Source organism: Grampus griseus (genome assembly GCF_964374135.1).
Source record: "Grampus griseus genome assembly, chromosome: 6".
Lineage (NCBI taxonomy): Eukaryota > Metazoa > Chordata > Mammalia > Artiodactyla > Delphinidae > Grampus > Grampus griseus.
In genome coordinates, this window is record NC_139000.1 from 90675850 (window position 1) to 90699267 (window position 23418).

At 50.6% G+C, this 23418-nt stretch overlaps 1 protein-coding gene, 1 long non-coding RNA gene and 1 pseudogene across 3 annotated transcripts in view; all 3 read right to left on the reverse strand.

Moving 5' to 3' along the window:
- Nucleotides 1-4385: 4385 nt before the first annotated feature.
- LOC309824196 (serine/arginine-rich splicing factor 3-like) lies at nucleotides 4386-8985 on the reverse strand (annotated as a pseudogene). Its single transcript has 2 exons — nucleotides 8868-8985; nucleotides 4386-5202 (listed from the first exon to the last, which is right to left on the reverse strand). The product of its transcript is annotated as a serine/arginine-rich splicing factor 3-like (transcript).
- An 18-nt stretch (nucleotides 8986-9003) lies between these two features.
- Nucleotides 9004-13065, reverse strand: LOC309824197 (uncharacterized protein; the record flags this gene model as incomplete). Its single annotated transcript, XM_082656917.1, has 6 exons — nucleotides 12113-13065; nucleotides 11497-11696; nucleotides 10893-11025; nucleotides 9912-10464; nucleotides 9734-9817; nucleotides 9004-9046 (listed from the first exon to the last, which is right to left on the reverse strand). The coding sequence occupies exons 4-6, from the start codon at nucleotides 10274-10276 to the stop codon at nucleotides 9004-9006; spliced, it is 492 nt and encodes a 163-aa protein (XP_082513043.1). The 5' UTR covers nucleotides 10277-10464; nucleotides 10893-11025; nucleotides 11497-11696; nucleotides 12113-13065.
- Nucleotides 13066-14080: 1015 nt separating this feature from the next.
- The window catches only part of LOC309823886, a 35618-nt gene continuing 26280 nt past the window's right edge, over nucleotides 14081-23418 (reverse strand). Inside the window, exons 7-9 of the long non-coding RNA XR_014296881.1 lie at nucleotides 18342-18660; nucleotides 15553-15643; nucleotides 14081-14574 (exon numbers count right to left, since the gene is read on the reverse strand). This is a non-coding gene — a long non-coding RNA (uncharacterized lncRNA). The remainder of the gene's footprint in view (nucleotides 14575-15552; nucleotides 15644-18341; nucleotides 18661-23418) is intronic.

A 23418-nucleotide genomic window follows, 5' to 3' on the forward strand; every position in this document is an offset into this window, starting at 1 on the left:
GATCCAGGGGACAGGGAGGATAAGCCCCCCACTCGTAGGGCCAGGAGTGGCTCAGCTTTGTGAGCTAAGGATGGCCCGCGAGGTCCCAGAGAGAAGGGTCCCTGCTCCGTCCCTGCTCCGTGCACCCCATTCCCAGCCTGAGAAGTCCGGAGCCCACCCCCTCCCCCCCCACACACACATCAGGGAGGAGAGCCAGTCACCCTGGCTCCCAGGCTCCGGCTCCAAGGCTCCCGGCACTAGGAGCTATTTTCAGCTTTCATGCCCTAGGACACGGCCAGAGCTAGTGTCTCCGGAAACTCTCTGTCTGTCTCTCGCCCGCCCGCCCGCCATCCCTCCCTCCCTCCTCCGCCTCTTCCCCTCCCGCTCCAGCTGTCCTGCCCTCCACCCTGCATTTCTACACAGGATGGCTCACAGACAGCTGCTCCCCGTGCCCACCCGCCACCATTCGATGGATGTCAAAGCAAGCCCTGGGGACTTCCCTGGAGGTCCAGCGATTAAGACTCTGAGCTTCCACTGCAAGGGGTGCGGGTTCGATCCCTGGTCAGGGAAATAAGATCCCACATGCCGCCCGGCACGGCCAAAGAAAGAAATGAATAAAAAATAAAGTTATAGTGATGAAACAGCCCTAGTGGTGCAAGGATGGGACGTATACCTCTATGGTAGAGAATAAAGGTCCAGAAACAGATAGATGAGAACTTGATATGACAGAAAGTGGGGAAATTAAGGAGTTTTCAATAAATGGCATTAGGACAATTGCATATCCATGTGGGAAAATGTAAATTAGAAAAAAAGAAAAAAAGCAAGCCCTGGTCAGGTGTGACCTTGGGCCCAGGGCCATTGGCACACGTTGTCGTGTGGGATGTTCTTCCTTAGACTCCTCCCTCCCTCCTGTGTCACTGTCACTTCCTCCAGAACCTTCCTGGACTCCCCTACACAAGCTCGGGGTGTGCCCTCACCCGCCCACCCTGGATCACCGGAATTCCAATCCCGGCCCACCCTTCCCCGCCAGGTAAAGAACTGGGCCTGGTCAATAAGACCGTAGAGGTCCTCGGCCATTGCTATTGCAGTTGCAATTGTTACTGTGTTTACACAGGGTGACCAACACCCGCCCCCAGTTTGCCCAGGACCGCTCAGGTTTGAGCGCTGGAACTGTGGGGAAACCCTCATTTCCGGGGAACCCCAGAAGGCTGGTCAGCCTATTTAGGATGGATCTTTCACTTGATATCCCAACCCCCGAGAGTCAGAAAGGGAATCTCCCCCCTCCTTCCATGGTAACCTTCATTCATTCATGCACTCATCCCTTTATTCAACTCCCTTATTCAGCAAGTATTTAGGAAGCATCTACTACATAGCAGACACTCTTCTAGGTGCTGGGGACAGTAAACTGAGAAGGTGTGATTTGTTACACGGGGATGATGTCTCGGAGACCACTGCAGGGCATGGGAGGTGGGAGAGGGAAGGGGCAGTTGTAAATGCAGGCTCTGACGGGACTGGGGCGGACCCTGCCCTAAGCCAGGCTGGTTGCTTCAACACAGCTGTCCTCACCCAGGGCCATCCTGCTTCCGCCTCACCCAGTTCTTCGGTGATGTCTGGGGAAAATCTGTGGTTGTCACAACTGGGGGGGAAGGGGCCCCTGGAATCAAATGGGTGGGGACAGGGATGCTGCTGAACCCCACACAGTGCCCAGGAGGGGCCCCCAGCAGAGAATGACCCGCCCCAAATAACCCCAGTGCCATGGGGGAGACCCTGCACTAATATTATTCAGACCCGCTGGTGCCCCTAGATTCCTGCACAGGCTGGGACTCTAACCGGGTCACCTCTGTATCCCGAGGTGACCTAGAGTGGGGCAGCCAGGAGGGCTGAGTATCAGGGATGAAATGACAAATCTCCGTGCCCACTCTCCCCGCCGCAACCCAGGGTCGATGGCCTCTATCTCCTCCCTGTGCAGGTAGCTTTTCCCTGAGCCATTTCTTCTTGTCAAGGTCCCTGTCGCAGGTTGTGTTCCCCGAAGATGACGTTGAGAGCAAGCAGTGGAGTGCAGGTGGTTGATGTGAGACGTGCAGAGAACAGATACAGCTGCCATAGGGTCCCGCAATTCCACTCCTGGGCATAGATCTGGAGAAAACTCTAATTCAAAAATATACATACACCCCTGGGACTTCCCTGGTGGTCTAGTGGTTAAGACTCTGTGCTTCCGGTGCAGGGAGCATGGGTTCCATCTCTGGCCAGGGAACTAAGATCCCACATACTGTGTGACAAAAAAATAAAGAAAGACAGAAAGAAAGAAAAAGAAAGAAAGAAAAGAAAGAAAGAAAAGATACATGCACCCCAATGTTCATTGCATCACTATTTATAATAGGCAAGATGTGGAAGCTACCTAAATGTCCACTGATGGATGAATGGATAAAGAAGATGTGGTACATATATACAATGGAATATATTCAGCCATAAAAAGAATGAAATAATGCTATTTGCAGCAACGTCGTGGATGGACCTAGAGATCATCATACTAAGTGAAGTAAGTCAGCAGGGAAAGACACATATATGATCTCTCTTATATGTGAAATCCAAAATACGACACAAATGAACTTGTCTACGAAACAAAAACAGACTCACAGACATAGAGAACAGACTTGTGGTTGCCAAGGGGGAGAAAGAGGGAGGGAGGGTTGGATTGGGAGTTTGGGGTTAGCAGAGGCAAACTATTAAATATAGGATGGATAAGCTACAAGGTCCTACTGTCTAGCACAGGGAACTATATTCAATATCCTGTGATAAGCCATAATGGAAAAGAAAAAGAGTTTTATTTATAGGTTCCATCCCTAACTGAGCTGGCCCATCCCCTCCCATGGTTCTAAGTGCAGCCCGAGGCTGCAGACTTCCCACCGTGGTCTTCAGCTCCAGAGCAAGCCACCTGCAAACCAGCCGCATCTTCCCAGGGGCTGGCAACTCTCCTTTGCTACTGATTCCAAGACACATCCAGATAGCACAAATGTGACCATGAAAACAAACTCAGGCATGTTCAAATCAGGGAAATAACATTCTTATCTCTGTTTAGTAGTTGCTTAATTTTAGAATAGCTTAGAGTTACAAAAAAGTTGCAAAGATCTGTACAGAGTGTACAGAGTGCTGTGGACCCCCGACCCAGTACCCCTATTTCCAACACGTTAGTACTTTAGTACGTTAGTACGACATGCTTATCCAACTAAGGAACCGAGATGGATACGTTATTATTAACTAAAGTCCACACTTTACTAGAATTTCCCTAGCTTTCCCCTAACATCCTTTTTCTGTCCCAGTCTCCTCTGGGCTGTGACATTTCTCAGACATCCCTGGGTTTTAATACCTTGAAAGTTTTGAGGAGGACTGGTCAGGTATTTTGTCCCTCAATTTGTTTGTCTGTTGGTTTTCTGATGTTTTTCTTATGGTTGGGCTGGAGTTACGGGGTTTGGGGCGGAAGATCCAGACACAGATAAAAATGTCATTCTCCTCAGGTCACATCATCAAGGATACACACCATCAAGGATACACACATCAAGGATACACCCCATCAACGGGACTTGTGACAAACAATTTTACCCTTGATCACCTGGCCGGTATCGTCTTTTTTTTTTTTTTTTTGCTGCGTTGGGTCTTCATTGCTGCACACGGGCTTTCTCTAGTTGCGGCGAGCAGGGGCTCCTCTTTGTTGCGGGCACGTGCTTCTCATTACAGTGGCTTCTTTTGTTTCGGAGCACGGGCTCTAGCTGTGCGGGCTTCTGTAGTTGTGGCTCCCAGGATCTAGAGCACAGGCTCAATAGTTGTGGCCCATGAGCTTAGTTGATCTGCGGCACAGGGGATCTTCCCGGACCAGGGCTCGGACCCGTGTCCCCTGCATTGGCAGGTGGATCCTTTTTTTTTTCTTTGTTCCTTTTGGAACCAAAACTTTAATCCCAAGGAGTCTCACAAAACATATTACGAATGACAGCATGAAAAAAAATTGCACAGTAACTCAAAGTTCAGCTCTATAATATACTCTTCATCTGGCAAGACATTGGTATCTTGATCATCTCAACTTCCAAAAAACATTACAAAGAGCTATGTATTCATGTACGGCAATCACAGAGGGGACTTATGACCTAACTCAAAGGGAAACTAACTTCCTTGAAACTTCTTAGATTCTAAACTCACTGGACAACCTCTTGTCCAGTGTGAAGACTAGTGGAACTCTTAAACCTCTAATCTAGGGTAAGGGTGCGGCTTTCATTTCTACCTGCTGGCTTGTGTTCACAGCACCTTTTAAAGACTGCTTGCTTAACTACAGCTGCATACCATATCCCAGCTACAGAAAGTCTTTTCAATGTTTGCCAGTGTTGCTTCCATAATAATAAACATCACACTTTAGGTGGGCAGGAGTTAGAGTTTTATTCTCAGTCTAGGCAAGACCAAAAATTCAAAGCAAATTCAATTTTGCTTAAGAGAACATTGTAAAGAAACAATTCTGCATATTACATGCCTCATATGACCCATTTCAAACCATAGAGAATGACACCTTTATGTGTCACTGTCCCAAGAGACAAACAAATGTGAACAGCTAAAACATTTAAAAAGTGCATCAAGCTTCGGAAGTCTCAAACGAAACTTGAATTTTCTGTACATACTCCTGTCAAATGAAGTTATTTCCTGTGCACCACTCCTCTTGCAAAGTGGTCTGCTATTTCCTTTCATTTGACCTGGATCGGCTAGGAGACCTAGAGAAAGATCGGGACGGCTTGCGATTTCTCTCCTGGGACAGTGATCTCTCTCTTCTCCTATATCTACTAAAGGGACCTGCTCTGGCTGCGGGAGAAGCTTCTCCGTCTTGGACATCTGTGGTGAGGGGGAGGACTCCTCCTCCGATAATCATCTCGAGGGCGACGACCCCAAGAAGGAGGCGGCCACGATCTCGACTTCTCCTTTCCCCATTGGACAGGTCCACTCTTACTCGGCAGCCACAGAGTGTTCTCCCGTCTAGTTCTCAGACAGCATCCGCTGCATCTCGGGGATCTTCATTTTCAACAAGAGCGAAGCCGGGAGGGTTTTTAGCAACCCACACACTTCGGAGTGGTCCATAATATCCTAAAGCTCGTTCGAATTCACTCTTGTTACCACTGTTTCCAAGATTCCTTACATAAACGTTACAGTCCAACGGACAGGAATCCCGATGCAAGACCCTCCTGGCTCCTGGGTTTCATGGGCCACAGGGTGATCCCGGGCCTCTAGAATCTCGCAGCTGAATCGGCTCGCACAAGCTGTCCTGTGGGGATGCTTTTCCCCCTATGTGTCCAGCCCGGGGCCCTGCTGTCTAGGCCCGACCTCCAGGGTGACAGGGTGAACCCCAGGTCCCTGGAGCAAACACTCAGAGCCCTGGTGACCAGACTCAGGGGGCTGGGGCGGCAGCTGGACATGTGTGGCCACCCTGGTGGTGTTTCGCCCCATCTGCAGTTCCAGTTCCAGCTGAGAAAGAGCCTCGCTGTGTTATTTTCTCCTGGTTGTGTAAGGATCCCCGGTGTCATTTGACAGAAATGTACATGGTGTGTTCTTTCTCTCTTTTCTCCCTGCTTCCTCTCGTCCCTCTCCCCCTCCCTCTCTCCCTCTCCCTCTGTCCCCCTCTCTCTCTCTCTTCCCTCTCCCTCTTTCCTCTGCGTCACTCTCTTTCCCTCTCTCCCTCCCCCCTCCCTCTCCCCCCTCCCCGTCCCTCTCCTCGACCCTCTCCCAACTCCCTCTCCACCTCCGTCTCCCCCTCACTCTCCCACATCCCTCTCCCTCTCCCCTCCCCCTCCCTCTACCTCCTCTGTCTCCCCCGTCTCTCTCCCGCCTCCCCCCTCCCTCTTCCCACATCCCACGTCCCTCTTCCCTGTCCCTCTCTCCCTTCCTCTCTCCCTGTCCCTGTTTCCCTGTTCCGCACGCCCTCCCTCTACCTCTTTCCCTCTCCCTGTCCCTCCACCTCCTTCCCTCTCTGGAGAGGGAAGGAGGTGGAGGGACAGGGAGAGAGAGCAGGAGGGGGGGAGAGAGAGAGAGAGGGAGAGAGGGATAGAGGGAAGGAGCGAAAGACGTCTCTCCCTCCCTCTATCCCTCCCTCCCTTTATCCCTCTCTCCCTCCCTCCCTCTATCCCTCTCTCCCTCCCTCTCCCTCTCTCCCTCTCCCTCCCTCTATCCCTCTCCCTCCCTCCTTCTCCTCCCTCTCCCTCTCCCTCCAACTCTCCCGCTCCCTCCATCTCTCCATCTCCCTCACTCTCTCCCAGAGACGGAGAGATGGAAAGGCAGAGACAAGGGAGAGGGAGAGAGGGAGAGGGAGAGATGGAGGGACAGGGACGGAGAGGAAGAGAGGGAGAGAGATATGGAGAGGAGGGGGGGGGAGAGGGAGAGGGAAAGAGGTCTCTTCCTCCCTCCCTCTCCCTCTGTCCTCCTTCTCTCCCTCTCCCTCCCTCTCTCCCTGTCCCTGTTTCCCTGTTCCGCTCTCCCTCTCCCTCTTTCCCTCTCCCTCTCCCTCCACCTCCTTCCCTCTCCAGAGACGGAAGAAGGTGGAGGGAGAGGGCAAGGGAAAGAGGGAGAGGGAGAGCACAAGAGGGAGGGAGGAGAGGGAGGGAGAGGGGGGAAAGGGAGAGAGGGATAGAGGGAGGGAGCGAAGATGTCTCTCCCTCTCTCCCTCCCTCCCTCTCTCCTTCTCCTCCCTCTCTCTCTTCCACCAACTCTCCCTCTCCCTCCATGTCTCCATCTCCCTCACTCCTTCCCACATAGGGAGAGATGGAGGGAGAGGCAGAGATAAGGGAGAGGGAGAGAGGGAGAGGGAGAGATGGAGGGAGAGGGAGAGAGGATGAGAGAGAGAGGGACGGGCGGGGGAGAGAGAGAGAGAGAGAGAGAGAGAGAGAGAGAGAGAGAGAGAGAGAGAGAGAGAGAGGGAGACCGGGAGAGGGAATATGGTCTCTTCTTCCCTCCCTCTCCCTCTCTCCTCCGACTCTCCCTCTCTCACCCTCCCTCCGTCTCCCCCTCTCCTTCCCTCGCCCTTTCCCTTCCTCTCTCCCTCTTCCTCCCTCTGTCACTCCCTCTCCCTCCATCTCTCCCTCACCCTCACTCCCTCTCAGAGAGGGAGAGATGGAGGGAGAGGCAGAGACAAGGGAGAGGGAGAGAGGGAGAGGGAGACCAGAACAGGGAAACAGGGACAGGGAGAGAGAGAGGGAGAGGGAGAGAGGGAGAGAAGGAGGAGAGAGGGAGAGGGAGGGAGGAAGAGACCTCGTTCTCTCTCCCTCTCTCCCTCTCCCTCCCTCTACCTCTTCCTCCCTCTCCCTCTCCCTCCATCTCTCCCTCTCCCTCTCTCCCTCTGCCTTATCTCTGCCTCTCTGGGAGGGAGTGAGGGAGATGGAGAGACGGAGGGAGAAGGAGAGTTGGAGCGAGAGGGAGAGGGAGGAGAAGGAGGGAGGGAGAGGGAGAGAGGGAGGGAGAGAGGGAGGGAGGGAGAGACATCTTTCGCTCCCTCCCTCTATCACTCTCTCCCTCTCCCCCCTCTCTCTCCCTCTCCCCCCTCCCTCTCCATCTGTCTCTCCCTCTCCCCCCTCCCTCTCCATCTCTCTCTCCCTCTCCCCCCTCCCTCTCCATCTCTCTCTCCCTCTCCCTCCACCTCCTTCCCTCTCCAGAGAGGGAAGGAGGTGGAGGGAGAGGGAGAGGGAAAGAGGTAGAGCCAGAGCGTGCGGAACAGGGAAACAGGGACAGGGAGAGAGAAAGGGAGAGAGGGAGAGGGGGAGAGGGAGAGGGAAAGGGGGAGAGGGAGAGGGGGAGGGAAAGAGGGAGAGAGAGGGACAGGGAAAGAGGGACAGGGAGAGAGGGAGGGAGAGAGGCAGGGGGAGAGATGGAGGGAGAGGGAGAGGCAGCGAGGTAGAGGGAGAGAGGGAGAAAGGGAGAGAGAGAGGGAGAGCGGTAGAAGTGCTGAGGAGGGGGGCTCCCTCCCCCTCCCACTCCCATCCTCTCCCTACTGCTTTCTCTTTTTTCTGCTTCAACAAACACCAGGCGCCTTTTAGATCAGCCCTGAAGTCAACGTTGATGCTTGGACAGCCTGACCTCCCCGCTGACTTCCAGCCCAGGACCACCGCTGGGAGATGAAGTCTGCGGGGCCCTGGGCGCAGGCTGCACAGGCACCTCCCCTGATGCCCAATCTCTCCCCGTTTACGAGGCAGCCGACACTCCCCTCCCTGACTCCCCAAGATTTGGGGCCTTTTTAGTATGTGTCGATAATGCCATTGAGCTACTATCTAACTCTTCCACGAGGACCCATCTCCCAAAATGCAGTGGTTTTCAGCCTTGGCTGCACTAGAGAACCCCCAGGGAAGGGAGAGACGTCTCTCCCTCCCTCTCTCTTTCTCTCCCTCTGTACTTCTGTCTACCTCTCTCCCTCTCCCTCTCCCTCTGGGGTGATGCCCGATGAGCTCAGAATCGCAGATGGCCCCCCCATCCCCTCTCTGTGGCTTGCATGGGGGATGCACCTTCTCACCGTGGCCCGGGCATGGCCTTGACAGTCAGACATCGGGTCCTGCGTGGACACTTGTGTTTGTTCCATAGCGCAGGTGGCTGCAGTCTGTGCTTCTGTAGATGGGGGCTGTGCGTGAGCCCTTCATCTTCCCCGCAGACACCACTGGTGCTCGCTCGGCCTCGCGGGTGATGCGGGGGGCACGGGGGACAGTCTTGTGTCCCCACCTTCTTGGGCTACAGACAGGCCACGCTGGTCCCGTGGTGACTGGGGGCTCCCAGGAGAACCCCACTGCAGACCGGAGAGGTGGCCCCAGAGAAGGTGGCGTACGCCTGGGGCCGGGCCTCATCAGTGAGCCACGGGCCACCTGCAGCAACAGCTGTCTCACCGTCCAGGGGCTGGGTGTTCGGGCGCCGTGGGGTTGAGCCACTGTCTGCACGGCAGCCGTGTTTGTCTTGTTGAGCCCGGGGAGGCCCCTTGGTGGCTCCTGGAAAGACTGGCCGCATTTCGTCCTGCCCTTGGCCTTAGAGCCCATCACGTTCATGCCGTTTCTGGTTCCAAAAGGACCTGTGTTAATAAAGACCATGTGTTAGGACAGCACCAAAGTGTCTAGAAATCCGGGCCAGGAGGAGGAGGGAGGGGGATTGGCTGTGCCCGCCAGTGGCCTGGGAGCCCTGCCCGCCTGCAGAGACCTGGCCCGGGGCCCGCGGGGAGGCCGTGGCCCTCGGTCCCCAGCGCCTTCCGTCTCTGGGTTCCAGGAGAACTGTGTGATCCTCAGGGAGCTGGTGAGGCTGCAGGCCCTGAAGTCCCGCCTGCTGGGGTTCCGCACGCATGCCGACTCCGTGCTGGAGATGAACATGGACAAGACCAGCCAGGTGGTGGCCACTGTCCTAGGTAACACCGCCTCCCCCTGAGTCCCAGTGGGGACGGGGTCAGGCGGACCTTGACCGGAGACCCCACTGTGTCAGTCCTTGGGGGTCACCTTCCCAGACCCTTCATTCTGCCTCGAGGGGCGCGGGGTCGGGGGTGGCTGGGGGGCCGCCCCAGGGACGTAGCCGCGCCTCTCCCCTCCGCCCGCAGGTGAGCTGGCCCAGAAGCTGAAGCCCCTCGGGGAGCAGGAGCGGCCGTGATCCTGGAGCTAAAGAAGGCCGAGTGCCAGAGGCGGGGCCTGCACTTTGAGGGCCCCATCAACGCCTGGGACCTGCGCTACTACATGAAGCGGGGGAGGAGACGCGCTACCACGTGAACCAGTACCTGCTCAATGAGGCTTTCCCCATGCAGGCGCTCACACGCGGGCTGCTGGGCATCTCCCAGGAGCTGCTGGGGCTGACCTTCGACCTGGAGGAGGGCACCAGCATGTGTCACGAAGACGTGAGGCTCTAAACGGTCTGGGACGCGGCCTCGGGCAAGGTCATCCATCGGCAAGTTCTACCTGATCTCTATCCTCGGTGCGTGTGTGGGGGAACCTGTCGGCCGTGGGCCGGGGCTCCTCTGTGGAAGCGGGGCCCCATCCACGTCCCTCCGCAGGGTGGGGAAGTCCGGGCACGCGGCCTGCTTCGGCCTGCAGCCGGGCTGCCTACAGCACGATGGGAGCTGCCAGATCGCCATCGCGGCCATGGTGGCCAACTTCACCAAGCCTACGCCCAACCTGCCCTCCCTGCTGCAGCATGATGAGCGGGAGACCAACTTCCACGACGTCGGGCACGCGATGCACCAGCTCCGCTCCCAGGCGCAGGGCTGCAGGCAGGGGGCGGGGAGGGCCCGGGCGTGCGTGGTCCTCAGGCAGGCCCTCGCCATGGGATTCTTCCACTGACATCACCCCGCACGTGGTGACGCCCTCGGTGTCAGCTTCCATCATCAGACCCCAGGCACTGGGCGCGTAAATAACGGAAATGGATGTCCTCGAGGCTCTAGAGGCTGGAAGACCCAGATCAAGGAGTCAGGGCTGGTTCCCTGCATGTTAAATACATGCACTCAAGAGTTGCCTTGGAAAAAGACAAAAGAAAAGAAAGGAATGTTGCCTGCAAGTCTGCTGACAGCCAGTGATGAGAACCAGAGGGAAGGCTCTGGGGCCGGGGGCGCAGTGCCCTGTGAGCTCGGGGGCTGCTGCCAGTCTCCGTGGAGGCTCAGCAAGTCCCCGTGACTTCCCCACGTGGGGGGCGCCAGCTGAGCGTCTGGGCCCAGGACCCACTGCTCGTTCAGTCTTCCTGTGGTCAGCCCTTCATCCTGAGCGCGATGCTCTCACAGGCTGCACCGGGGCGTGTGGGGACAGTTTACTGAGCTGTACAGACGTCACTACTGCTTTGGACCATTTCCGTCACCCCGAAAATGTCCCTCACGCCCTTAGCTATCACTCCGTCCCCTCGCCAGCCCCTGGCAACCAGGAACCCACTCGCTGACTCTGTGGATCTACCGGCTCTGGACGTTTCTCCTCAGTGGGGTCACGCCCTGTGTGTCCTTCTGTGTATGACTTCTCTCGCTGAGCATCGTGTTCTCGGGGTGTATCGACGCGGCAGCGAGCGTCAGGGCTTCACCGCGTTGCGTGGCTGAGGGACGTAAAGACGACAAGAGAAAAGAAAAGAACGTTGCATGCAAGTCTGGTGACAGCCGGTGACGAGAACCAGAGGGAAGGCTCTGGGGCCGGGGGCGCCGTGCCCTGGGAGGCCCTGGCGCTGCTGCCAGTCTTGGTGGGGCATGGGCAGCACCGTCCCTCAGGAGCTGCTGGACAAGCTCATCAAGTCCCGGGAGGCCAACCCAGATGCGGCCGGACCGAGGGAAGGGAAGGGGGCTTCCGGTCTGCCTGGCTGGAAAGCGCGGCCTGGACACGGTGCCAGCCCCCCGTCTCCTTTCTCCCGCCCCCCAGGCCTCTTCAACCTGTGCCAGATCGTCCTGGCCAAGGTGGTTCAGGCCCTGCACACGCAGACGCCCGCGGACCCGGCCCAGGAGAATGCCCGCCTCTGCCAGGAGATCCTGGGGTTCCCAGCCATGCCAGGTAGCCAAGCGCGCACCGGGCTCACCTCAGCGGTCGGTTGGCGGCTACTGCCCAGGTCAAGAGGATCGTCTGGTGGTGTGTGAATGGGGACCGACTGACGGGCTCCGGCCGAGGCCCGCTGACCTCTGGCCTCTTCCTGCCACGGTTCCTTGGCTGGTCCCTCCAGCTGTGGCCCGCGGAGTCCGAGGGTGGGGTGGGAGGCTCTGCACATGCTTTCTAGAGAGCCTGGAAGAGGCAGGAGAGGGCTTCATACCCCGAACAGAAGGCATCGACGAGGTCTGCCCGTGCGTGTCGGTGCGGACACGCGGTTCACTCCCTCGTGAGCGCTTTAACCAGCGATCTCCCCGTGGTGGAGCGCGAGCCCCGACTCATCTCTCGCAGCCTCGGCAGCTGACCTTGTAAGAGGCTTAGGAGTGAACCCTCGTGAGCTTCAGCAGAAAGTCGGCAAAGATTTATTTGTGTCCCTCCACTGAACTGCCAGCAAGGTCCCCGTTTTCTACAAGTGTTGGGCCAATACTCTCTCTAGTGGCAGGGGACTCAGACAAGGCTGCTTTGGGGCCCCCACCCCCGCTCTGGGGCAGGGGCACTGAGCGGCCAGGGAGCCGGGCAGGAGCCCCTCCGCGTGTGTCCCAGTGACCCACCTGCCTGCGACCTTCGGCCGCCTGGCAGGAAGCTACGACGCCCAGTCCTGTGGCCAGTCATTCCTGCAAGAAACACTGGAACCAGTTTCTGCCAACCCGCCAAAGAAAAACGACTTCAAAGGCAACGTGGTGTCACAGGAAGGGCTTGTTTCTGTGTTTCTTTGTTTTTAGTTCATTAGGCCTCACTTAAAATTCTGATTCCACAATGCACTTGCTTTGGGATCTTGAACAACACTCATAACCTCTGCAAGTTTCAGTAGAGTAAGTTTATGTGATTACCTTCATCTGTAATATCCCTGTGTTGCAATCTTAATTAATTCAGATTAATTCATCTTAATCTTAATCTCAAGTTCAGATCAAAGACTAGTTCCTCTGTGACTTCTCCTCTGAACTGATTCAAAAGCCTCCTCTCCCGTCCTCATCTGGCTTCGCTTCTCTTCTGGAATCTCATAAGAACTTCTATGACCTCTCTGGTTTTTTGTTGTTGCTGTTGTCTGTTGGTTTGGTTTTTAATTGAAATATAGTTGATTTTCAATGTCGTGTCCGTTTCAGGTGTACAGCACAGTGATTCCGTTTTCAGATTCTTTTCCCTTATAAGTTATTACAAAATATTGAGTACAGTTCCCTGTGCCATAGAGGAGATCCTTGTTGTATCAACTCTATGCCTTCTTTGAATGACCGTAGCACTTTGTTGTCTGTATCATTTTTATGTCTGTTGTGGCTTTGTGACTGAAAATGAAAATTTTCTATTTGTTCATGTCCTGGCCCTTCCTTAGAAATGTGTTCATTTACCTATTTCATATTTATTGACTACATCTTAGACACCGTGTTAGCTGCTTGTTCTAGATGTTAGTAAAACATAGACCTTCCTGCTCAAAGGGTCACAGTATTTGTGGGAAAACAAACAAACGAACAACTTACGTCTCAAATAGCTTTGTACTTCCCAAAGAGAGCACACCTCGTAGGTACAATAAATATATGTATTATACATAAATGTATAAATAGTTAATGGCATTAAAAACTTGAGATAACTGCTTTTCTATTCTGAGGAAATGATGATAATATTTCACCAGGAGCTCAACACCACTCTGAGAATGAGGGCTTAAGCCCCGACCTGGCTCACTGCATCGCTTTCTTATATGAAAATAGACAAGTCTGTACATGCTCTCTACAAAAAGGCTTATCTGGCATGAATTTCAGATAGCAAGAAGAAAAATTCAAGAGGTTCAGAGAAGCATCCAGAAGCTCAGGTGATTGTCTGGCACTAATACAACTTGCTTGACAGGAAAAGAGAGCTGTAAATCTCACAAAATTAGATGATCTTCTAAGAATTTCAAAACCGCCTGCTAGTAATTAGAAATCCTAGAAGAACCGCTTCTTTTAAAGCATACTGATAATATGCTTTACAGCTTAATATTCAGAAGCCTATGTTTTGGCTAAGTGAGCTTCAGGAATGAAGGAAACTTGTGGTTCAGTTCCATCTACTCTGGAACCTCTGGTCAAAACACCTACTTCTGTGCTCAGCCACCTTATCATCTGTAAAATGGAGGCAACTCTAAGAAAACATAGTTACAGAGATGTTGCACAGTTTCCTGTGTCACTGTCTTCATTTGTTTCAGAAAACCAATAACGTCTAAGCTACTACTGCAAAGAGTGCAGTGTTACTTGGGGTCATCTAGTGCAGCTCTGTCAAAGTAAAGAAAAGCAAAGGGGCCTAGAATAACTATAATTTTCCCAAGAGGACACTATTATTTTATGGCAAATCTGAGTCAGGAACCCTGATCTCTTTGATGCCATTCCATTGTTCTCTCGTTGGGTTCTCAGCAACCCAGAGAAAGAAAGAGAAATAAAACTCCTATGTGCTGTGTCACTGGTACAGGACGTGGCAAGATTGGAATTGGAGAACTACATATTAACAGGTATTTGGGAAATTCTTCAAACTAATTAAGGTATATACCAGGTACATAAAAAACAGTTATGTTTTCCCAAGATGATTCTGTGGAATGAACAGAACTGGTAACTGAAGGTGCCTGTGTGCTGCAGTTCCAAACAGGACGGGTGAATGCTTGTTTTCTGGCACCTTTAAGACTCCACCCCAATATACACATTAAAATAAAATTAACATTTCAACTGGGTCATATTTAATTCTGCATGCTCTTGTAAGTCAGCAAAATAGTCCATATATCATTTAAGTTGTCACTCACTTTCTTTTCTTTTCTTTTCTTTTTTTTGCGGTACACGGGCCTCTCACTGCTGTGGCCTCTCCCGTTGCGGAGCACAGGCTCCGGACGCGCAGGCTCAGCGGCCATGGCTCACGGGCCTAGCCGCTCCGCGGCATGTGGGATCTTCCCGGACTGGGGCACGAACCCGTATCCCCTGCATCGGCAGGCGGACTCTCAACCACTGAGCCACTGGGGAAGCCCGTCACTCACTTTTTAACTTGAGTTTTAATTTCTGAAAGTCTTTCCAAACACAAAACAGAGGTGGGAAAATGGTATATGGGAAGCTGCAGAGGTGAAATAAGCTTACTGCATTCGGCATAAAGATGAATACCCAAACAACTTCTGCATAGCTGGAAGTGTCCAAATCTACTATCTTCGTTTTGTAGTCAAGGCTTCTGGAAAAATATGCTAACGGATTCCTAATTACCCAAATGCCCCATATCTGTTTCAGTAAGTATCATTATATATTATGGAAATTTTTCTCAGTGACAGAGAAAGACATCCTGGCCGAGCATCCCCCTGCCCATGACACACAGATGATGGGTCTCAAGCTACCTTGAAGGCGTTGGAGCCCACTTTATCCATTACTAATATTAATGGAGGACAAAACTTCATATTCTGTTTGCTCTGTGTTTGTTAAATCACTTCTTCCCCTCATTAAGATGGATGACACATAATTGAGTCTGTAGTGTGTGTATCACTGGAAACTGAACACATTTTTGTTGGTTTTATTAACGTCATAGGTTTCTAGGGGGGGTCTACTAAATAACTAAGGCTAGTTTCACAGTTACAAATAAATTACGATGTAATTTTGAATAACGTAAGCTCATCGTAAAGGAAGGATACTGAGAGTTGCTACTACCCCTTCCTTGAGGGGCTCTTGTAAAGCACTAAATCAAGTAACAGAGGTTTATATGCATGCATATATTTTCAATGATATTTGAACACACTTGAAAAGAACTCTACGGAATGCATTATAAAACCTCGATGCTGTGTGTCCCTAGTTCCCGGCTCTCTCGTTCAAACTATTTAAATGAACAAAATGTTATCTATTAGGATAGCTATCAGAGTACTCCAAATACTACTTCTTGCAGTACCCTGGCCCAACCATTTGCCTTCCTCTTCCCATTAGTCCTTAATTCAGAAACCCCAGAGATTTGTTCAGTAATTTATGAACATATTTCTTCATTCAGCCAAGAAAACTGATGGATCCCTTACCAAATTTCAGGCACCCTTCTTCAGGATGTTTTCTAGGCATGTTCAGGAAACACAGCAGTGATTAACACAGATGAATATAGCCTCTCTCGAGCTGAGGGGAGAGACAAAAGTAAAGAAGCAAATATAAAATCATAAGTGTAAATACGTAAATAAAAATTGAATAAATGGGTAGAATAACTAGTATATCAGGTAAGTGCTGGAGAAAAACAGCAAGCAGGGAAGGCGGATGGAGATGGTTAGCTGGTAGGAGGAGGCTGCGATCGGAAACTAAGTGATCACTGAGGGCTTTCTGGGGAAGATAAAATTTACGAGGGAACCTAAGGTTGTGAGAGGGAGCAAGGTGCATATCTGGGAAGTGAATAGTACAAGCAGAGGGAACAGTCAGATGGAAAGGCAATGAGGCAAGAGTGGGCTTGGAGTATCCAAGGAGCAGAAAGGATGTCAGTGTGTGGAAAACAGAGGGCGCAAAGTGGAGAGGAGAAGGAAACAGTCAGAGAGGAAACAGAGGCCCAGATTTCTAGGGCTGTGGAGGCACTTTGAGGACTTTGCTTTTCCTGTGAAGAAGCCATTGAAGAGACTTGAGTGACATGATCTGACGTATGTTTTAACAGGATCTCTCTGGATGCCATGTTGATTAGAGACTGCAGGAGAATAAGGACAAGCCCCAGAAGACCAATAGTTGATTCAAATGTCAAGAAACATTTATGCCTTCACCCTTCAACTTCACAAATGATGCCATTTCCATTGAGCTATTGAAAAATATCATCTGGCTTTCAAAACAATAAACCAGAAGGCATTTTCTCACATAAGCAAGGTCACAAACAACTGTCAGCTAAAGGTGAAATAGCAACAAATCAAATAATAACAAAAACATTTTTTATAGATTTTAAAACCTTACAAAGCATTTTCTTGTCCATTATCTAAGTTAATCCTCAAATCAACGCCATGAGATAGTTATTATTTTCCCATTAGAAGTGACCGCATATTAAATCCTTAGTGATTGCTCAAGAAAAGCTGAAATCTTGAGTGTACATCTATTAATGCCAAGGTTGGGTTTTTTACCCATGGGAACATTGGATGCTAAAATCCACAGGGATTTTCAGCTCAAGATGGCAGACTAGGAAATATATTTACTTTCTGGTCCTCCTGAAACCATGTTTAAATAAAACTGCAGAAATACCAAAATTAATCAACCAATAAAAGCCAAGACATTGTGGAAGTCATCAACCACAGAAAGATTTCAACACATTTCGAGAAGGCAAACAATGAAATGGAGGGGCCATGAATAAAATAAGGAAGAAAAGACTACCCTAAGTAGGGTCTGCACAAAGCCAGGCAGCTTTTGCTGAGCCCTGGTTATAGTAAAGGACAGAGGAAAGAAGAGGGGCTGAAAACAAGGAGACAAAAGTCATTTTAGGAAAAAACGTTCACTTAATGAGCTCCAGGGAACACTCAGCCTGCTGCCATACTCACTCATGGATTACAGTGGATTGTTGGTAAGCAAGACAAGAAAACAGGGAACCAACAAACAAAAATCAAGACACGGTTTCTTACTGAGCTCTTCTCAAATGAGATCAAGAAATTATGGTTCAATGCCATAGCTGTAAATCATTTCTGCTCCTGGAGAGGTTAGAAAGGGCTTATAATAGTTACCCTTTTTCTTCAGACAGGATTTAGGTCTGAGCAAAAGCTTTTGTGTCCTCCAACCTCAAAGTTTATTGGGGATGGAAGTCCAAATTTGCTTTGACATACCATAAAAAGAATCTCATGAGCAGAGGGTCAAACTACTTTTGGAATATATGAATTATGCCCAGTGTGATTTTAAATAGATTTTAAACAAAAATATATAAATTTTCACTGATCTATATGATTCTGGGTTCTGAAACTTCTACATGTTACATGCCTGATATATAACACACAATGTCAGTCCCAGGAGAGAGAAGACACTCCAATGAAGCAAGCCAAAGAAACAAGATTCGAACAAGGTAAAGTGATGTGTAGACCAAGACCAGGATTTTTCAGTTCTTTCCTGTCATGCTGTAGCTTCCAGCTCCTGAATAACAACACATGTTTCCCTTGTCCTAGACACACAAGAGTATGTCTCCTCTATGGGGCCTAAGAAGCTCTAGAGTTACATATGTGTAGTAAAGAGTGGACCCAGCCGGCATACTCACAATGACCAAATTGTGTTGATCGTACTTTATTTTAAACCAATACATCGCTCCATGCTGAAGTTGCAATCAATGATATATTTGCTTTCTAGACATGAATGAGATGCCTTACTGGATATACTCCAGGAAGGCCAGAGAAACTGGCTTCTAATCCATACAGAATAATTCATTGATGAATTCCTTTCAGGAGAGCCCCTGATTTATCTAGAATATAAGCCTTACATACCTGGATCCTTCAAACTAGACCAAAGGGACAAATCTAGGCTGCAAGCCTCAATCAGAAATGTGGGATGGTGCTATGCTGACAACTGGTGGTCCCTGACCTATCTTCTGAGATTAGAACCCAGTGTGGTGGATGACCAATTCACGCGTTGAACAAAAGAACACCTCCTACAGGGCAGTGTATGTGTTCATTACAGGTATGGCACTTAGGGCTAAAAGTAACACATGAAGCATATATGATAAGGAGGCACCAGAGTCCAGAGCACGAGCTCTGGAATCACACAGGCTTGCTTCGAATCCCGGCTAAGCCACTACCATCTGTATACCCTGAAGAACAGTCGAAGGTTTAAATGTTCTTTTACCAAATTTCGAAAAACAAGTGAAGAAAGAACCTACCTGCCAGGAAGGGACATCGTGGGGTGCAGCATCCAGTCGCGTCAGGGCTCTGCATCCCCTGCTCAGAAACCTTCACCGCCTGGCTCATGGTGATGCTGGCAGCTCAGCAGCCCTGGAGAAGGCGCTCCTGTCTCCAGGGCTCGCGGACAAGCTGGGGAGGTCCACGGAGGTGGCGGGCCACAGCCTGGCAAACTCTGGGTGCCTCCTCCACTCAGCTCTGGGCAGGCTCTGGCCTCTGGGCCCCGTTGCGGGGAAGGGCTGGCCGATACATAGCCAGGGCTGAGGGGTCTGCAGAGCCGGTGCCCAGGCAGGGTGAGCTCTGGAGGAGAAGACTTCCACAGTCCCCAACAGTCTCCGCATGGTGGCCCATCCGGTGCCAAACACCTGCCACCCACAGCGACAAGTCCCAGCCGCTAGAAAGCCCACAAGGGGTCGGGCTCTTTGCCCTCGGGCCGGGTTTCTCCAGGGGCTGGGCTTGTGTGGGGCCCCCATACCACCCCCTGACCCGCCCTTGCTCTGTGACACGTACAGTGCAATGTCAACACCCAGGCTGAGCTGGCCAGTGTTCAGTGCGTGCTAGACCTTGAGAAGACTTAGCAGCTAGGGAGAAGCTCTCCCACTTTCACTCGCTTTTCTCAGATCAGGCAGGCAGCCCATCTCACCCCAAAGCTATGGACACCACACATCCTTCCCAGGCTATCGTTTTCCGTTCTGCCCCTGTTGTCCCTTTCCATTCTGCCCCCCTTTTCCCCAGCACCCCATTTACGGCTTCGGGTGTCATCGGTGCTGCAGCAGGCAGCACCTCTGACCCCGAAGCTATGGACACCACACCTCCTTCCCAGGCTATCGTTTTCCGTTCTGCCCCTGTTGTCCCTTTCCATTCTGCCCCCCTTTTCCCCAGCACCCCATTTACGGCTTCGGGTGTCATCGGTGCTGCACCAGGCAGCACCTCTGACCCCGAAGCTATGGACAGCACACCTCCTTCCCAGGCTATCGTTTTCCGTTCTGCCCCTGTTGTCCCTTTCCATTCTGCCCCCCATTTCCCCAGCACCCCATTTACGGCTTCGGGTGTCATCGGTGCTGCAGCAGGCAGCACCTCTGACCCCGAAGCTATGGACACCACACCTCCTTCCCAGGCTATCGTTTTCCGTTCTGCGCCTGTTGTCCCTTTCCATTCTGCCCCCCTTTTCCCCAGCACCCCATTTACGGCTTCGGGTGTCATCGGTGCTGCAGCAGGCAGCACCTCTGACCCCGAAGCTATGGACACCACACCTCCTCCCTAGGCTATCTTTCTCCGTTCTTCCCCTCTTTTCCCTTTCTATTCTGCCCCTGTTTTCCCCAGCCCCCCCCTATTTACGGCTTAGGCCGGCATCGGTGCTTCAGCAGGCAGCAGCTCTGACACCAAACCTATGGACACCACACCTCCTTCCCAGCGCTCTTATTTTCCAGTCTGCCCTGTCTCCACGTAGAACCGCTACCTATTTCACACGGCTGTTCCTAGTTCTGGGAACACACCACTCACTGGTAGCAATGCCTCAGCCCATGCCTCGACTCATTTACCTGCAACGCTGGCCAACAGATAGACCAACACTTCAAAGTTATGACAGAAAGTTGAGTAAGTTATACGCTTGGAATTGCATTTATTATTATTAACAAGCACAACTGTAGTGCTTAGACTATAACAAGTAATCTTCTAAGTGCTTAGCAAATATTAACTCACTTAATCCTCATAATGGCAACCCTATAGGTAGGTAATGTTCATAATATTCACCTTTTTGGGGGGAAACTGAGGCCCAGAGGGGTTGAATAGCTTGTCTAATGCCACACAGTAAGTAGCGGGCAGAAACCCAGGATGAAAACCAGACCGTCGAGACTTTCATCACTTTGCTGTGTCACCTTAATAGATGTTGTGGTTAGGGAAGGGACTAAACTGACAAGACTCTGAACTTGAGAAGGGAGAAATTAGAAAGTGACTGATCCTAGAAACTAGAGAGGATTTCAGCTCAGAAATTTCTGGTGATGAGACCCGGAAGAACAAGAACATGGTTGGATTATTAACTTGGGGTAGTATCTGAATCCATTGAGAAATGGTTTTGTCTTGTTTTTTTTTTTTTAACTTAGAAAGGCCAGTTGGATGAAGATTAATGAAAAAAAAAAGTAGAAAGGAAAAGAGGAAGGTGCCTGAAGTGAGACATAACCTCTTCCCTGTAAGTACTACGGGTGGGTGTCCTGTGGGAAAGGATGGAGCTCTCTCTACAGGTTTGTCACCAGGATGAACAAGGAGGAACATGGCAACCATTGTACTGGTTTTGATGATTCCTCAAAAACCAAGGCTTTAGTTTCCAAGAACTACCCACAGTAGCACACCTACCGTGTGTCAGACATGCCACCAAGTGTGTTTCCAGTCACACATTTTAATTGGAGAAATAGTTCCTATGAGGTACGCATTAGTTCCCTATGGCTGCTGTAACAAATTACTACCAATGAGCTTGCGTAAAACAAAACACACTCATTCTCTTATGGTTCTGGAAGACAGAGGTCCAAAACCAGTTTCCCTGGGCTGGAACCAGGAGTTGACAAGGCCGTCCATCCACCTTCTAGAGGCTCTAAGGGAGAATCTGTTTCCTTGACAGCATTCCTTGACTTCTGGCCACATCAATCCAACCCCAACTTCATCATCACATTCTCTTTGGAGTAAAAACTCCCTCTGCCTCTCTCTTACGAGAACACCAGTGGTTACATCTGGGTCCATCCAGGTAGGCCAGAAGAATCTCCCCATCTCAAAACCCTTACTTTCATCCCATTGGCAAAGTCCCTTCTGCCATTTAAGGTGACATTCACAGGTTCTGGGGATTAGAAGGTGGACATTTGGGGGCAATGGTACTATTCAGTCTACTACAAGGTAGATACTATTATCTTCCTCAGATGTAGGAAATGAAGTTTAGGGAAGTAATTTGTCTCAGGTCTACAATTTCCAGAGTAGAGATTTAAATTCTGCCAGTGAGACTTTAGGACACACTCTAAACAACTTTAACCTGTGTCCTTAATTACTGCATAATCCTTGGTTAAGAGTCACACTTAGGTATCAAGACCCAACTGAATATAACACAAGTACTGTCTCCTCTTTCACTATGTTTGCCTGGTGTATTTATGAATCTTGCCCAGAGCAGAAGAGTTCAGAAAATTGTTATGCACCTTTACTAGGAGAAAGCATTTACTGTTTGATGTGCACGGAGTAATGGAAGGCTATTTAAAGTAAAATAAAATAAAATAAAATATGCCACCAAATCGTCAAGTGTCACAACAGAGGTAACCCCGTGGGAGTCTTGAGGAGACTAAAATTATCTCCAATTGTGCAGGTGAGAAAAGTGTCACTAAAGGCAGTTGTAGTTCAGCCAAGCCCTACGGCACAGAAGTAGGAATTTGGATAGGTACGAATGGGAAAAAAGACATTTTAGGCATGGGAAACAGTTTAATGCTGAATGGATGAGAAATATACGTTAGACCTTTCTAAATCAACTGGCTTATTATTAACTCAGTAAATCAGATTTGGTCAGTCAAACTAGCTTTAGCTGATTACTTATCCAGGGCATAGCTGTTGAGAGTAATTTTTGTCATAGAACAGTAAATAAAATTGTTGAACTATAACTTTAGGCTTGCTAAGTGAAATAGATTGCTCTAGCTGATGTTCAAGTGACTTACTTGGGACTATTCACGAAATTGGGGGTTAACAACTGCTTAAGACAACATAGAGAATTGATCTTAAATAGTACTTGAAGTAGTTACTGTGTAAAGTATCTGTTCAGTAGCTCATGGTAAATGGATGTTTATAATCCCCACTGGACAACCAACTGCTTTTTTGCAAATGGTAATGTGAATTGCTGTCGCATAAACTATAGTAATGACCACCTATCTAATTTGTTGTCCAAACCAGAAATCTTCTAACAATACTGGTCTCCTAATAAAGGTAAGCATGAAGCTAACACACACTGGGTGTCTCCCGTGTGCCTGTGCATGCATCTATATCTCACTGAACCCCCATAACAGCCCCCAAGAGAGGGACCCTGAGTGTCCCCATGCTGCTGGTGGAGAAACAGGCACAGGAAGGTTCAATAGTCTATCTACCTAAGATAACACAGAGGGTGGGAGAGCCTGTTTTTAAACCATCTGCCTCCAATTCCAGGTGCCAGGAGCCAGATTCAGCCTACAGGCCTCTTCTGCTCATCTGGAGGCGAACCCATGTGTAAGGATTAGTCAAATCCTGTCTTCAATCCTCAAGGTAGCTTGAACACTTGCACGTCCTCCAAATAACATGTAGCATAAGCAATAAGATGTTTGCCCCGGGTATTGGCCAGGAACTTGGAATCAGCTGTGTCTAGTTAGGCTGAGCTGGTTGAGACTGGAGAGGACCACCGATCTTCCACCTGGGCCAGTGCCTTTTGACCTCCTGCCATCAGAGGGCCGAAAACTACAGCCTGAGAATGTGCTGAGCCCCGTAGCCTAGTTACGCCAGCTCAGAACAATGACGAGCACACCTTTTTCCAATCACCTTTCCTCATGCTCCCTATGCCTCATACTGCCCTGCTTCTTTATTCTTTATCCCATAGATACCCCAAGCCCCTTGCCTTTGGGGAGGCGGATTTGAGACCTATTGTCACGTCACTTCCTCGCTTGGCTGCCTTGTGAATAAACCTCCTCTTTGCTGCAAACCTCAGCGTGTCAGTGTTTTGGCTTGCTGCGCCTCAGACAAAATGGTAGGGAGCTGTGGTAAAGGTCCCTTGCCTGTGAGGGAAGCTGGTTACTAGTAGTCACGTTGCGGATGTTTTCTCCTCCCGGGGTGGGGGGGCAGACGTCCTGCTCTTCCAGAAAGAAGGGAGAAAGGCAGGAGCTGGACCCTTGCTCTCAGGGTCACCGTCACCTAGGAGCTCGTTAGAAGCACAGAATCCAGGCCCCACCCAGAACTACTGAATTACAGCCTGCATTTAACAAGATCCACAAGAGAGGCATACCCATAGTAAAGTTGGAGAGGCACCAAGCTGGAGTCCACGTAGCAGAGAAGCAGACAGGATTCTAGACC